The 17,115-nt window shown below is 37.7% G+C and overlaps 1 protein-coding gene across 2 annotated transcripts; it reads right to left on the bottom strand.

The window, feature by feature from the left end:
* Positions 1-3,160: 3,160 nt before the first annotated feature.
* slc25a43 (solute carrier family 25 member 43) lies at positions 3,161-9,602 on the bottom strand. 2 transcript variants are annotated; one of them, XM_017475029.3, is made up of 5 exons: positions 9,206-9,602; positions 8,266-8,339; positions 7,229-7,401; positions 6,099-6,233; positions 3,161-4,295 (listed from the first exon to the last, which is right to left on the bottom strand). In XM_017475029.3, the coding sequence occupies exons 1-5, from the start codon at positions 9,475-9,477 to the stop codon at positions 4,077-4,079; spliced, it is 873 nt and encodes a 290-aa protein (XP_017330518.1). In that variant the 5' UTR covers positions 9,478-9,602; the 3' UTR covers positions 3,161-4,076. The 2 variants fall into 2 exon arrangements, with proteins under 2 accessions (XP_017330518.1, XP_017330517.1); XM_017475028.3 differs by having other exon boundaries at positions 8,098-8,339; positions 9,206-9,601.
* Positions 9,603-17,115: the final 7,513 nt, after the last annotated feature.

Raw genomic sequence — 17,115 nt, 5'->3', positions numbered from 1 at the left:
CAGGTAGAGGTGTACTCAGCAAGAAGTGTACTTTTTGGGTGTCCAGTCCAGCTTATGGCTCTTGTTCAGACACTCACCGAATACCTTTTTGGTCAGGGGGATGTGTCCACACTCCATGATCCTTGTCAAACACTGAACTTGGCATCTACTTGTTTATCCCTCACTGTGGTATACGGTGAGGAACCCTGACATCTTTTCCAGGTTTGGGGTACCATTCTCCCTGTGCTACACTACACTATTAAATCCCATCTTATAAAGTCAGCTGAGGAAACATGGAAAAGAAGCATGAAACAAAGAAAAGAGAGCGAGAGAGAGAGAGAGAGAGAGAGAGAGAGAGAGAGAGAGAGAGAAAGAGAGAGAGAGAGAGAGAGAGAGACTTGATTTTTTATCAAATTATCAAACCAGTAAATAAAAAATAAAAAAAGAAATAAAAAATAAACAACTGTGTTTGAATGTACTATGTATAACAATGTCTCAGATTTTCATTCAGGTCTATGCCCATCAACAAACTTTAGTATCTGCTTTTGGAGCCTCTGCATATTACATTATCCAGCCAAATCTTACCTGCAGAGACCATGATGTGGAGCACAATTAAGGAACATGATAATACTGCAAGCCAAGTGGAAACAGGGACAGGGCAGAACAGATTCAAGAATTCAACAATAATGTGCTATAAATAAATTTATCCAGGATTATAAAAATTACTGGTTCAAGTTAAAAAAAAAAAATTTTACTGATCATAAAACTCTATTTTTGTCATTCTCCATTTTATTTTTTACCACACTAGGTATATTTCTTTACACTTAAAAATAAAATTATGCAATACTCTTACTGTGTCCTCATTTCAAAATCACAAAGGGAAACATCTGTTACACCAACCTGTGCCCAATCCATCCTTGGCACTATTTGATCAACTGATAGCATTCACAAATCTTAGATGGCGACAGAACACATGGGCATTAGTCAGAGTGAAGTCATCATCACAGATTGTGCCTCACTCGTTGTTATAGAAGATCTCCACTCGGCCCTCGTTGTGTTTGTGTGAGTAAGCTTTAGTTTTCCAGATTGAGGAGAGACAGTCTGACACAAGCAGGAGGGGAGCCACATACAGCCCCGTATCAGCACTACATCCCAAGCACTCACCATGGTCTAAAGTCGGAAAGAAAAACAAGGACAGAAACCTTTTGACATGAACTAAGTGTCCCTTGCACATGAATACTCCTTCAGCACTGATGATGTAAACAAGAAATGACCTTCGAGGGACGTGGAATCCACATTTCTTAACTTTGATATAAAGATGTTTCTTGTGGAGACACTTGCTTGACATGGTTTCCATGAGTTTCCATGGATGGTGAGTAGACCAGGATGTCATCATTAAGAAGACACTGAAGGACAGCAGGCACACAGGTGAGCCCATATGGCATTATGCACTACTCAGAGTGACCGAACGTGTTGCTAAACATTGTTTTTCATTCCTTGCCTTTCTTGATGCACATGAGGTTGTACGCACTGTGCAAGTACAACTTGGTGAACATTTGGGCCTTTCTGAGCTGTTCAAGGACTGATGGGATTAGTGGTAGAGGGAAGCTATACTTAATTCAGATCTGGTTCAACCCTTGATAGTATATACAGGGCCTGAGACCGTCTTCTGTTTTTCCACAGAGAAGAATCCAGCTAATGTTGGGGAAGTGACGGCTCAGATATAACCCTGCATGAGGGCTTTGTCGATGTACTGCCTCATAGCTTGTTAGCGGGTAGATGTGGTTTCTGGGAGCAGTGGTTCCAGGCTTGATTTGAACAAATGTTGATTTGAATGATGGGGAACTTTTGCCTTTAAAAACACATTTTATGTGTTTTAGCTTTAACATTAAAGATATACCCTAGATACCATGTAGTTTTTTGTGTCATGCATTTTGGTGTTATGGATGTGTTCAATTAAGTTAAGTTAAGCATGTAACGTCAATATTTGAAAAGATGCTGACAAATTTCAAAGTTTTACCCAAATTTTTATTTCCAGTCCATATATAACACACAGAGACAGTGTGTGCTGGATTGATTTTATCAGCAATAAAAGGAGTCAGAGGACAGGTGGTCCCCTGCTAAAAGTTACCCTCCGTTATAACCTTGTTGAATGTTTTCCCATTTGAGTCAGGCCAGAATGCTAAACCCAGCCATGCTCATGTCTTTCTTTCTCCCCCTCATTGCTCCCAGTTTGGGAATGATATAACATGGGACTTGCCCCTTTCCAGGCCATCATGCCTCCTGAACAAAGGATCGCCCATCTCAGCTTTCTTCATTCTCATCTCCCTGCTGAGGGCAATGCACTGGCCATACTCCATTACCCAACTAAGCAGGAAGTTTGCCTCATGAGCACTGCTTACAGCAGGCAGGTTAATGTCAATGATTTGGTCCCAGACTAATAAAAGCACTAATGCATACTTCCTTAGAGCTTGAGACCTGTGAGAGGGTCAGCCCCATGCTTTAACTTCAAATGTAAACAGCGGTGAGAATGTGGCATGTGTGAGATTGGATGTGTGAAAGGAGGATAATTATCTGGCATAGAAGCGGTGATCACATTCAGTTTTTTAAAGTAACATTTCTGAGTATATTGGAAGGCAGAATTGGGATAGATCTCATTATAAGGTTTTTCTTAAGTGATATGAACTAGTGGGACTGAGATTACTGAGATACTAATTGATTATGATCTTAGGCTCAGTGTAATTGTAAATTTTGAGGACCATATCATTATTAAACACTCTTTAAAACAGTTAAGTAAGCCTACTTTTTAAGTACTAGTTACATACTGTACAACAGAAATCTTGTGCTTCTAATTTATACAGTAGGTCAAACAACTGTAGCTGTACAAATGGCTTGAAAGTCTCAATCAATATATATTTATACATTGGATGTCTTTGGGTACTATTAAACTTTATGAGAGGTGGTCAACCTCTAAACTCAATGAACGGTGTTTACCACAGATGTGAAACATAAAACATTGTGACACTAACATGTTTGATTGTATATGTATGTTCTAATGTCAGCTGTCTTCTCTTGATTGCCCAAGACAAAGTTCTCCTAAGAGAGACAATAAAGGCTAATCTAATCTAATCTAATCTAATCTAATCTAATCTAATCTGCAAAAGCTAAAATACAAGTCAGCTGGGCACAAAGATGAGTTTAATATATAAAACAGTCAAATTCTTCATGATTACTACCAATGCATTATTATAATAATAATAATAATAATAATAATAATAATAATAATAATAATAATAATAATAAAACATGATTTCATACATACTACTCATATGTAGAAAAACAAAAACAAACTTAGAGCACATAAATAATCAGTACATTTAAAATGGCATAAAAATCCATGGTATTCATTAATTGTTTGAAGGCACTGAAACAGTCCATCCTGAGAGGCCCGTAAATGGCCAGTGATGCACATAACTGACGTGTCTAAAAAGACAGCACCTGCTTTACATACAATATTAAAACTGATACAATATTAATACTGTCTAAAATATGTCAGTCTGTTTTGTACCACCATCAAGTATTTTTTGAGGTATCGCAGAAAACAAGGGTTGTGTTTCAAGTGTGGTTCAAAATCATTAAAATGGCTTACTAAATACAGTAGTGGGTGTAATAATAAATTTCTTAACTTTTAGCAGTGAGTACTGTTACAGAGGATGTAGAAGGTCTTCTAACTTCAGGTTGCACAAGATCAATTCTCACACTAGAATGTCCATATTGTTTACTAAATACTTGTAATATTTAACCAGCATCAACAATACTGAACACTTTGTGCATACCATTGTGTGCAACTTGTGCAGTGTCATACAAAACAGTGAAAGTGTTGTAACGTGCCCTGTAGAACCAAAATATCCATTCTTGCATGTATTGAACAAAAGTTCTTAAGTGAATTCAAGTTTATTAATCTATTTATCTAAATATACTTACAAGTGGTAATACAGTTTTTAGAAGAAATGACAACACCAGAGAAAGTACTCCAGCAAAATCCTACTTAGTCTTTACTCGTTTTTCCTCCTACTAGGTATTTGCATATAATATGGTCAGGTTTGCCACCGATTTCCCATTGATGAACTTTGGGCCTGTATTTGTCTGTTTCTCAGATAGCGCTTAAACTCCTGCAGTTCATGTGGGCCCAGGCTTTGGTCCACACCTGGTTTGAGTTTGTAGCTCAATGGTGACACGGTGTAACCGTTTTGGTAAAGACAGAATTGCTTACACATCTCAAAGCAGCTGAAGAGCAGGCCATAGTAAGGGATGATCTAAACAAGAAATAAACACAACTGACATTGACATCTGTCCAGGACGCAACAACAACAACAGTAATAATAATAATAATAATAATAATAATAAACAAATAAAGTAAGCCACAAGCAGCAATCAATCAGGGTCCAATCACTTATTGTGCAGGGTCCAATCATTTATTGTCCAATGAGCTTATTAGGGAATTCCTAGAAGGTCATACCATTCATCATGACCACAGACCAATGGTTGTGTCAGAAGTTTGCTGAAACTGACTGGCAGATGGCATCCATGTTTTTCAAGAAATCAAGTCAGCAAGTCCCCAAAGCTAGCACGTTGTTTTTTTTTTTGTTTTGTTTTTTTTTTTTTTTTTTTTTTTTTTTTTTAAAAACAGAGTCATGCCCTGGGATCAGCGCTCAAGTTTCAGAAGACTCCACCAAAGTCTTTCTGAGACACAGCTATGGACATCAACCAAGCTCCACCCCATGAGGCATTCAGTGGCCTGGTGGCCATACTGGTTTTTAATACCATCATGTTTTAAATAATTATGAATAAACTCTTATGAGTAACTTGACACCAATTTTACAATGATAATGATGATGATGATGATGACATATGATGTTCATAAAAGTATAATTAGCATATAATAAAAGTTAGGTCAAATGGGAAGGGGTAGTGCTAAATGAACCAAAAACAGCTTTTTGGGCATGAACCATGAGCCCCAGACAAAAGAATTCTGATTAAATGTCTCACAGTTTAAGGGCTATGGGACAAAACATTAAACAAAATTCCTCAGGCCAATACAAGATCCTAAGTAGCAGGGAGGATACAGCATTTTTCTGCCGGTCTGTTCTTTATGGTCTTTGCTACACAATGCCTTTTACTGGTGAAGAAGAGGAACAAGAAGAAAAAGAAGAAGAAAATCTTAGGGTCTGTTTAGACCTATAATACTACTAATTCTACTACTCATAATAATAATTAAAAAAAAATAAATAAATAAATAAAAATAAAAAAATAAAAAAAACATAATAATAATAATAATAATAAATACATCCATCTTCTACCGCTTACTCCTTTTCAGGGTCACGGGGAACCTGGAGCCTATCCCAGCGAGCATCGGGCACAAGGCGCGGTACACCCTGGACAGGGTGCCAGTCCATCGCAGGGCACAATCACATACACACTCACACACCCATTCATACACTACGTTCATGCGAGGAAACAACCGCAGCACGGGGAGAACATGCAAACTCGTGGGCCCGTGGGCCCGGCGGGACTCCAACCCTGGACCCTGGAGGTGTGAGGCAAACGTGCTAACCACTAAGCCACCGTGCGCCCTATAATAATAATAATAATAATAATAATAATAATAATAATAATAATAATGCTGTTTGCCATGATTATCTGCATTAACAATAGGATGAATTAATATCTGACATAAAAAAAAAAAAACATACATGATAGCCCAGACCACTAAATTCCTAATGCTAATAAACATTTGATTTTGTTCTCATAATTCCTAGCTATCTGATTTCCTTTTATATATCACTTTATTGGTTTTTTTTTAGTTTCTCAACCAGACATTTAAATATAATTTATGGTCAACAAATAAAAGTAAAGTTACATTGATCAGGTGGCTGCCATAATCGTTTTTGTGGTTATAATAATCATTTGTCCAGAGTATAAGATTAAGTCAATATGTATTTGCAAATAGTGAATATCTCAAGGACAGCGATAGTGCAGTGTAATCTGAAATATCATTGGATTCAAGTCATCACACATAGTAATAAAAAAATAATTATTTAAATACATAAATATGTTACCTTGAGCATGTTGGCTGTAATGCCACTCCACAGGGACAAGACGCCTTTGGTTTTGATGACTTGCTTGAAGCAGTCTATCATCCCAGTAAAATGGACATCAACTCCTCCATAGTGTGGCAGAAGAGGACTCTGAGCCTTAAATATTACATGAATAAAGCAAATGTATTAGCAACACAATGAGAAATCATGTTTAAAAGAAAAAAAACATTGACAAAAAAAAAACATTGCTGTAGATTGTGTACTTTGGAAGATGGTGGCACAGATACACCTGAAAGCCAAGGCATGTAAAAGATTCATTCACTGCAATGTTTTATGGTGATTTGACAGACTGCACTGCAGGTTCCCTGAGATTCCTTTCAAGGTGAACAGGCAACCAGCTGAACCGCCCTTTAAATGAGAATGAATTAACTGAGGTAATATGATAAGCCATTTACATTTAGATATTGTTTAGTCAATAAACACAGTATGTTGATTCTTAGTTACTGCAGATGATTGCTCCCTTATACAACAGACTGCCTTCTTTTACTTCCCAAACTGTGATGTAAAAGTATATTAATTATGTTAGTGCAACACAATGGGTTAGCCAGTTTCACTTGACAGACTAATAAAGTACGTTATTTGTGCCACCTAGTGGTAAACAACAGTATTTTATTTACATCTTGGCAAGAAAGCAGTGCTGTATCCCATCCTGCACACTTCTTTTATGATGATTGACATTTAATGCATCCAAGACAAAATACTGTATAAAAATAAGGGTGCCTTTTCACATAGTACTGTATCTGAACGTGAAGCAGCTTAGCAGTTTTGTCCAATGATTGAGATGGGAGGATGGCGAGGTAAAACGTGACGTGCCATTTTTGTTAAAATTCCCCCACACATGCTTATGGTAATGTAGCCAAAAATCAGTTGATATTTAAAGGTGGCGGAAGTCATTGCATTTTTAAAATGGACTGGCTGATGCTGACAAATTGCACAGAAAGTACAATAAATTAAGCTAAATGAATTTAAAGGCCAAATTTCCTGAAAACACTATTTGTACCATGCAACCACAATGGAGGAACACTACAAAAATGTACATGTATATAATAGTTTGTAAAAGTGCAGAAGAGGAGCCATAATGCTCATCTCACCTGCATTTTCCTTTTAATTGTCTCAAAAGGGAAAGAGAGAGTCTGAGCCACTCCTGCAGCAAGACAGCCATTGATAAAGTTCTGCAAAGAGGTGAAACGGAAGTGGTGCTCCTGCCACAGCTTATCCAAGTTAATAAAAACTATGTAGCAGCCAATCGAGAAGGGAACTGCACCTATACCACAGTGAAAAGAAAAGAGGATAGTCATTCAAAAGAAAATCGCGACAGTGTCCAGAATTCAGCACATAATTTTACTTGCTTATATCGAGTTTAGCTTTATCTGGTGTATAAACTAATAGAAGTACTTGGCTATAAACCACATCATACTATTTCATAAGGTGCAGTGCTGTATAAAACTTTGTGACAGCAAACTGCAGGAACATGGCAATTAAAATGCACATGACCACCTGCAAGGAACATGTGACTGTCAAGTACAATGTAAAATGCCACTTAGTACTCCATTAAGATAGCTCAATGCCCAGGGAACTTCACAACCAAGCATTAGCAAGCATAACTGAACATGAGAAATGCGTGTGGTGTAACTTAATTAAGACTATGCATATTACACAAGCTGTGCAGATGATGTGCACCTTATAAGAAAGATAGAGCAGAACATTGGTAGCATTGGTATTGGGCTATTGATTGGAAGGCCAAAGGGTGGGTCCTTGAGCAAGGCCCTTAGCCCTCAACTGCTCAGCTGTATCCTGTCTCAATTGTAAGTAGCTTTGTATAAAAGCTTCAGCCAAATGAGGTAAATGTTTCATTCCATTATAACCTTAAGAAGAAATATATATATATATATATATATATATATATATATATATATATATATATATATATATATATAAATAAAAATAAAAAAAAGCATACCTAATATAGTGAGAGAAAAGCCACGATAGAGAGCTAAGAACCCCTCATGTCGGTTTATGCTCGATAGTGTGTGCACCACACCCCGATACGTGGATTCTCTGCAGTTCTGGGCAATTAGTCTGGTTTCAACCACCTCCAAGGGATATGTAAGCAGAGCAGCAGATATACCTGCTAGACTACCAGTCATTATGGCCTTCCACTGGGAAATACGTCCAAGCTCATCCATATAGAGGTGGATGATCCTGTTGGACATGGGAATGAATCAAATTAAAAATAGTGCAAGGTTTGTTTATGTCACCTGCTTCCGTATGTGAAAAAAAGAAGTAAAGATCAGTTATGTGGAATATCTAGGGCATATCTTATAAAGGTTAACTGTACATTTATAAATATCATTTGTGTCCTAGAGAACACCAATGCGTACCACTGGTGTTGTGTAAGTCAGCTCAGGTTACTGCCCTGTTTCCTAGAACTCCATAGGACATTCCTAAACTGCTGAATAGGACAGTGTTTACACATAAACATAGCGACACGTGGCATGCACTGCTTGTGTATTCACTTCTCGCGACCACCATTCTTATCACTTTAGCATTAATAATTAAGTGTACAACAGGATTATTTGTACATCCATATAACATTATTAACTTGTTTAAAGGCCATGTTTGGAAACGCCCTTTTAGAACGCTGAGGTGGCGGTCATGACGTCATCGAACGTGCCGGTTTTCCTGCTCGATGATTGGCTTGGCAGCTAAGGCGTGATGATGTCGCGTTGAACTGAAGTAAACTTTACAGCTGATACAAACAAAACAAACAAATTAACGCCAGAACTGACTTAATTCAATATCACACACACGAGACCGAAAACATGCGAAAAAGAGAATGTTAAATATCGGAATTCTGTTTAACAGCACTGTTTGAAGTAGGGTACAGATAATGTAGATATGAATAACCAGTGTATACGCTACCTGAGGGCTAATCCCCAATGTAAACAAATTAAGATTCTTCATTTTTTGATGACCACTGAAGCAATACAGGACTGGTCCAACTAGCGATCATATGAAAGACCATATAACTTAAAGCTTTAACAGTAAGTAATAAAAGAGAGGCTCACGTTTTGTAGGTTCCCAGGTGTATGGCACTGTATGGGAACAACCGCAGACAGGAAACCGAATTCCCTTTCCAAAACGCCCGCAGACCTTCACGCTCATAAATCAGTAGAAAACTGCGCATGAAATTACATTTGCAGTGAAAAGTCCCCACTTGGCTCAAAATTTTCACCACCTCAAGGGGTGATGTAAATGTTTTGCTAAAGATTCCTGCAAACCCGACGCATAGAAAACTTTGAGAATTTGTTAATCTGTCATCCTTAATAACGGTTGCCATTCCTCGGCGTTTAAAAAAGACAAGGCCCCGATAGTCTATCGACTGTAAACTGATTTACCGAACAAAAAGCAAAACCGGTCAACCACAATGACGTTTCATGACTGTAGGCACGACCGGCTGAAAACTTCTATTGGTGGATCAATCGTTGTGGGCGGGGCTAACAGCTGTGTGACTGTGCGAGCGCCAATAGCAACGCTGCATTGATTATGAGCTGGAACTGGTCTCGAGCCGCGCACTGGTAGAGGAAACCAGAGATCACGTTTACATTTTTAACAAGAGGGTCTTCTGGTATCACGTGTTTAAGAATATCCACAGGAAACGGGTGTTGATTAAATTGAGGAGGAAAGTGACATAAATTTCGCCTGAGCTATTGGGCTAAAGTGGATTCTAATCCAGATGTGGTGTCATCAAAATAATTTCATAAACATTACTACATAGTGTTGGTATTTATGTTTCATTCGTGGTCTTATTACTATTGATATTTTTAAGCCTGTACTGTATTAAATAAGAATCTAGTATTCATTTTGTTGCCTTGTATTAGGGAATAGCTACAGACCTACACATTTCTATAGTTAAGAAAGCTCTCCTTCCATGCAATTTGGAAGATTACTAGTTTAGTTTGACAGTAACGCTTTCAAGTCAAGCTAGCAGAGCAACTTTGGCAGCTTTCCTAATTTCTTGTCTAAATTTAAATGTTTGAAATTGGAAATTTGATTTTTTTTTTAAACATATTTGAATAAGTAAACATTTGTTCATCTTTGAAACAGTGCCTATTAATAAAGGTGATATACTTGAACAAAACCACGAGGAAAATTTGATTTTTCAATCATTTATTCAAAAGAAATATAAATAGATGTGATATTCCTCTGTGGAAAAAGTAAGTACACCCTTGGCTTCAGAAGCTAGTATTGCCCCCTTTAACAGAAATGACTTCTTGTAGGCATTTTGCATAATTGTCTACCAGGCTTGCTGGATTTTTTGACCACTCTTCCATGCAATATTCTTTCAGTTGCAAGATGTTTGATGATTTTCTTGCATGTACTGCCTGTTTCAAATCTCCCCACAACATTTCAATGGAATTCAAATTGAGGCTTTGACTAGGCCATTCCATAATTCTCAATTTCTTCTTTTTGAGCCATTCCTTGGTGGATTTGCTAGTGTGCTTAGGATCATTATCCAGTTGAAAGGTCCACTTTCGGTTCAACTTCAGCTTCAACGGACAGATGGCCTCACATTATCTTCAAGCACTCTTTGATATGATTTTTGATATTTGACAGTTGATGCATAGGTGAATCAATGAATGCAAGCTGTCCAGTCTCTGAGGCAGTGAAGCAACCCCAAACCATAACATTTCCACCAATGTGCTTCACGGTTGGTATGAGGTGGTTCTCCTTAAAAGCTGTCTGCGCCAAACATGTCTGCTGTTACTGTGGCCAAACAACTCTATCTTTGATTCATCTGTCCAGAGAACATTATTCCAAAAGGCCTGGGCTTTGCCTATATGCTCAGTGGCAAACTGTAGTCTTGCAAAGGCTTTTATCTGGCACACCTCCCATGCAGGTGGAATTTGTGGAATGTCTTTCTGATTGTAGAAGCATGCACTTTGATACCAACAGTTGTAAGACTTACTTGCAGAACCTGTGATGAAATTTTGGGGTTTTTGGAGACTGCTTTTTGCATCACATGTTCTGCTCTTGGGCTGAATTTGCTGGGACAGCCAGTCCTGGATAAATTGGCAGTCGTTTGAAATCTGCGCCATTTGTAGATTATTTTTCCTTACAGTGGAATGATGCATTTAAAATAATTGGGAGATCTTTTAAAATCCCTTGCCAGACTCACAGGTATCCATGACTTTTTTTTCTGAAGGCCTTACAGAACTCTTTAGATTTTAGTATGATGACAGCACACACCTCAATAGCAAAGGGAACAACAGACACTAGATATGAGAAGGGTATAAATAAGATAGGTTCCACCTGCACTCCCTAAATAGGTTCTAATCACTGGCACCCAATCTTCAACACCTGATTCTAATTTTATGCATTTGAAGGTATGATATATGTAGGGGTGTACTTACTTTTTCCATGTGATTGATCTGGTTGTTTTTTTTATTTAAATTGTGAAAATTATTACAAAATGTAAATCTTGTGTCTCATTTGATAGAGTATATCACCCACATTAATAGGCACTGTTTCAAAGAGGATCAAATGTTTGCTTGTCCAAATTTGTCAAAAAAGCCAATCATTTCCATGGGGTGTACTTATTTTCATATACGGAATTTGGCAGACACCCTTATGCAGAGCGACTTATATTTATCTCATTTATACAACTGAGCAGTTGAGGGTTAATGGCCTTGCTCAAGAGCCCAGAAGTGGCAGTTTGGCAATGCTGGGATTTGAACTCATGACCTTCTGATCAGGAGTCCAACTTGTAAAATTTTATTTATTTATTTATTTTTAAATATATGCCTTTCAGAATGCCTTTGACAAAAGAAGAACATACTGAAAGCATTCGCATGGCTGGATCGGGAAGCTATAGCAGGGTTGCGATGGACTTTAACAGGAAACATGGCAAGAATCAAACACATCAAACACATCACTGTTACCAAACTTATTAACAAATTCAAAAAGATTGGAAGTGTTGTGGACCAACCAGGAAATGAACATCCACAATTATCCACTGATGACGGCACAACCAGCATGGTGCTGGCAAAGATGGTCACCTATTCATGGAGATTTATGGGACACATTGTATATATTATAGTTAAGATGCATTATAAATGAAATGAGATTGTGATCAGAGATACATTTTTTATGTTTAATACAATGCAAAAGTCTTAGGCACCCTATGTCTTTTAGTACAAGCATAGGGTGTAGATTTGGTTTGACCTTTGAGAGGGTCCTTTGGGGGTTAAAGTATGGTTCCCGATATTTTTTATTAAATAAAAAATGTCATATCTGCAGTGTCATTACATAATTATCCTCTGCTTATCTATCTTTCTATCTACTCATCCATCCATCCATCTGTCTGCCCAATCTGTCTCTCTATCATCCACATTTAGATAGATAAATGTCAGAATAAATAAATATTGGGTGAGGTTATAATTGCTAGTTTATTGGGGGGCGGGGGGGGGGGGGGGTATGCAATGACTGGAGTGAGGAAAGTAAAGGGATGCATGAATGAATGCATGCATGAAATACCACACAACTATGGTCAACTATGCGAAATATAGAGCTTTACTTAGACCTAATTCTAAGCAGAGATTTTTTTACTTAGTGTTCTGTGTTCACTCCATTTTAGAGATTGATGGGTTTAAACCATTTATTACACTGAAATCAATTATAAAACTAAATAAATAATAAATATAAAGTATAAATAATAAAATATAAATAATAAATATAAAGCCAAAATGTTACTTACCTTTTAGTAACACACCTTTTACTATGAGTGTTACTTATCTGTTCATACAGAATTCTAGTTGCTGAATTCTGCACAGGGGGGCACGGTGGTTAGTGATTAGCACATTTGCCTCACACCTCCAGGGTTAAGGGTTTGATTCCCACCACAGCCCTGTGTGTGCGGAGATTGCATGCTCTCTCCATGCTGCAGGTCGAAGGTTGGGACCCCAGTCCAAAGACATGGCTGATTGGCATGTCCAAAGTATCCATAGTGTACGAATGGAGGTGTGAATGTGTATGTCATTGTGCCCTGCGATGGATTTGCGCCCCATCCAGGGTGCACCCTGCCTTGTGCCTGATGCTCCCTGGGATAGGATCCAGGTTCCTTTTGACCCTGTAGGATAAGTGGTATAGAAAATGGATGGATGGAAACAGAGTGAGAGGAATCAGAGGTAGAGGTGGAAAAGCATATACGTGGACCAGTCATGATGCCAGTTTGTAGGTTTTCACTAGGGAGTCATCAGTGCCTCTACACTCAACATGAACTGAAGCAGCAGCCTTTATTTTGTCACATAAATATTACAGAACAGTGAAATTATTTTCTTGTATCCCATTTTGTTAGTAAGCACAGGGTCAGCCATGATACAGTGCCCCTGGAGAGGGTTAAGGGCCTTGTTCCAGACCTTCTGTTCAGTAACCCAGAGCCTTAACTGTTGAGCCAACACTGCCTTGGGGAGACCACCAGTGACACGGCATACGTGTAGTCAACATTTTACAAGAGAAATTATGTTTGACTGAAATGGTCACTAAAAGATTACACTAAATTTAATGTAATCAAATATCTAATTTATTCGATTTAATTATGCAGAATGGTTAAACACTGTAATCTGTGTTGCACCATCCAACCCTACTCAAGCTACAGACATCTTAAGGCTGGCTGTCACAACTTGCTTTGAGTTTGGTGGTGGCTTAACTGATGGGCCATTATCAGCCAACAGAGGACACTATTCTGTGCTCTCAGCTCCTGGATAACTTCGTTCAGCTTAGCCATGTCTGCTGCTAAGTAAGTCATTCATTTAGAGTAAATCAGTTTTCTGAGCTTTCATTGCAGAGCTTGGGTGTATGACCAGACATTTGGGCCAGATGCAGTACAAAGCCAGGGTCAAAATCTGCATGTTGCATTCACTTTGACAGTGGCACACAGTCATACATCACTATGTGACCTTGCTGGTATGTGTGTATATTGGTATGTGTGTGCTGGTATATTGGTATGTGTGTGCAGCCATACAAAGTTTGGATTGGTGAAATAAAGCCCCTTGTTTTCATTTAAATTGTAATTCAGTTGTATGTTTGTACAATAGACATCTCTGATTTTGGGTGGTCTGACAGCTAAAAAAGGCAGATCAGATCAGTCCTGCTGTCATGAAGACCAAACTACCCGTGGAGCTTAGAGATTTTGTTAGAAGGAAAAAAAGATGGAGAACGTCATTAAAACATTGGCAAACCTTTGAACCTTTATAGGAGCAACGTGAGACATATTATAATAAAGTGGTAAAAAATAAGGCACGACTTAGACACTACCAAGATCAGGCCAAATTGAGTGCTCAGGTAAGAAGGGTAAATGTAAAGAAATGTCTCAGAGTCCATCTACGACACTGAAGGTGTTATAAAGCTCACTAGCTGAAATAAAAAAATCTGTGCAGACATCAACAATATCATCAGCTCTACAATATCAACAATGTCATCTAGAACTGGGTTCTATGAGAAACTGACACATCTGAAAGAGGACATGTTAGAAAATCACAGAGCTTTTGAAAAAACAGTTTGCAATCTGATGAGAGTAAAGCTGAGCTCTTTGATCTAAAGCCAAAACATAATATTTGACACAGGTAATACCATTCCTACGAACAAACACAATGGCCATAGCATCATGCTATAGTGTAGCTTTTCTGCAGCTGGAACTAGAAAATGGATGAAGCCATATAAACAAATTGTTGAGGAGAACATGTTCCAATAATCCAGATGCCTATTTCAACAGAGCAATGAGTCAAAGCACAGGGAAAAAACAAAAGAATGTCCTGAAATTTGCTGTCCGACAATGTTCTCCATCTAGTTTGGCAAAGTTGGAGAAAATTTTCATTGGGGAATGGAAGAAAACTCTGTAAAACTCTGAAGGCACTGTATGCACTGACTATATACTATATAATTTCCCTCCCAGATGTACAATGGTTTCCTGTATAGTTAATAGTTATTTGGACAGATTAACAGCACTGCTTTCTGTGATGCCTAGCAAGTTTGGAGAAACTTGTAGAGGGATCTTGGACCATTCCTCCAAACAGAGTTCTTCAAGCTCCTTTAAATACTTATATTTGTGTATGTAAATTGCCCAATTTAGTTCATACCACATGTTTTTAAAGAACCAATTAAATTATGCACTTCTAAAAGTGTGATGTTTAGGTTTTTCTTTGACTTCCACAACATCTTCCTCATTGTGTAGGCACCAGTAAGCTCATCCATCCAATATTTGGCAAACCTTCAACTGTTGAAACCTGAATGTGCATAGTGGTATTTTAGGTGAGTAATCTATTCAATTGTTTGTGGCTATAGTTTATATCATACAATCCTTTTAGCCAATTCTCTTGAATATATGTTATTAAATATTATATGTATTATATATAAATTATTATATGTATTATATATAAATTGTGTGTGTGTGTGTATATATATATATATATATATATATATATATATATATATATATGTATGTATAACTGCATTTCACTGGCTCTGTACTTGTACTCTGCACACTGACAATAAAGTTGAAGCTAATATAATCTAATCTTCACATTTGTCTCAACACCAGTACTGTCGAAGTAGGTTGGGCTAATGATAACCAGCAGAGGGCAGTCTATACTCAATAATGGGAACTAGTGTGCTACAATTCATGCTACCTTAAAATCTCTCTGACTGTAGGCTTTGCATTGATGTAGGTCAACAGGCCAAATAGTTTGTAACATATTGCTTGCTTCTTTATTCTGGCACTAATACCAACCATTTTATACAGTATAGCAACTTGAAATCATCATTGTAGTCATCACTGATTACACTGTTAAACGTTTAATGTAGTTTTATTAAATGTATCCATTTTTTTGTGAGCAGTGCTGTGAAGACTTTTTTTTAAACATTGAAAAACACCAGTCATTTATAGACAAACATTTTAAAAATAATAATCTGTACAGGCTTTGCAAAATTTAGACTCATAAACTGTGCAGGATACAGGATCTAAGGTGGTCCCTGTGCATATATGACTGAACTTAATCTGAACACTAGAGGGAGAGCTAAGTTTGCTGCATCCTAGACAGAGTTATCAACACATTATGAAAAAAAGGAGGCACTGAGATTGTCTTTGAACACAGTCTGGGTTTTTCCTGTATGTGAAAGATTGACATTTGTATATGGACGGTTACATGGTTACATGTGACTGTCAAACATTTATTGTTGAAATTAAAAAGACAAATGGTTTAATTATACTGTGTAGGTGATTGAATATTTTACAGCATGTCTTTTGCAACATGGAAAAGAACACAAATGACACAAATGTATTTGGAAATGTTATTCATTCTTTGTGATATGGCACATTACAGTTTCAACATTACATAAGGGCATGGACGCTCACTGTATCTCAGCAGGGTCTTGTCGCTCCTTTCCTGTTGGGGCTGGTGTTTGTTTTTGTACTGTGTCCCCTTGTGAGGTGCACCTCCCTCCCCTGCTGAGCTGACAACCTCAGCTCCCTGTGAAGAGCCACTTGGCTCCTTCACTACTGAAATAACAGAGTCCCGAGAAGGAAACGACAGCTTCTTCAAAAGAGCACCTACTCAGTGGTCTTGTGCCAGGGGGGTTGGGTATAACAATGAGAAATGCAGGGATGTACTTCATCAGTACTCCTATACTGGTCCATGAAACAAGTGAAATATTTGATGATTAAATACTGATAAATACAAGGACCAGGACAGAGTACTGTAAGACTGCAGATGCCCATTACATCAGTCTTGTGATATAGTGGATATAACATACATTTTTAATTACAAAAGATGTGTTTTAATGAAAATCAATTCATGTGATACCTAGGAAACTCCCTTTGCAGATTGAAATAGATCAGGGGGATTATAATTATAATTGTAATATAATTATAATTATAATTGTGTCCGATTATAACTGTGAGTAGACCAAAGGTGAGAGTGAC

The sequence above is a fragment of the Ictalurus punctatus genome, chromosome 8 (genome assembly GCF_001660625.3).
Source record: "Ictalurus punctatus breed USDA103 chromosome 8, Coco_2.0, whole genome shotgun sequence".
Lineage (NCBI taxonomy): Eukaryota > Metazoa > Chordata > Actinopteri > Siluriformes > Ictaluridae > Ictalurus > Ictalurus punctatus.
The sequence above is the reverse complement of the archived record's forward strand: the minus strand, read 5'-3'. Positions and strand labels throughout refer to the sequence as shown.

Excerpts from the sequence above, each read along its gene's own strand:
- slc25a43 (XM_017475028.3), bottom strand. The coding sequence starts at position 9,477 with ATGGCAACCGTTATTAAGGATGACAGATTAACAAATTCTCAAAGTTTT. Across the intron at positions 8,340-9,205 it reads CACCTGGGAACCTACAAAAC|GATCATCCACCTCTATATGG; the intron begins GTGAGCCTCTCT and ends CATGTCCAACAG. Across the intron at positions 4,296-6,098 it reads TTACAGCCAACATGCTCAAG|ATCATCCCTTACTATGGCCT; the intron begins GTAACATATTTA and ends TTTCTTGTTTAG.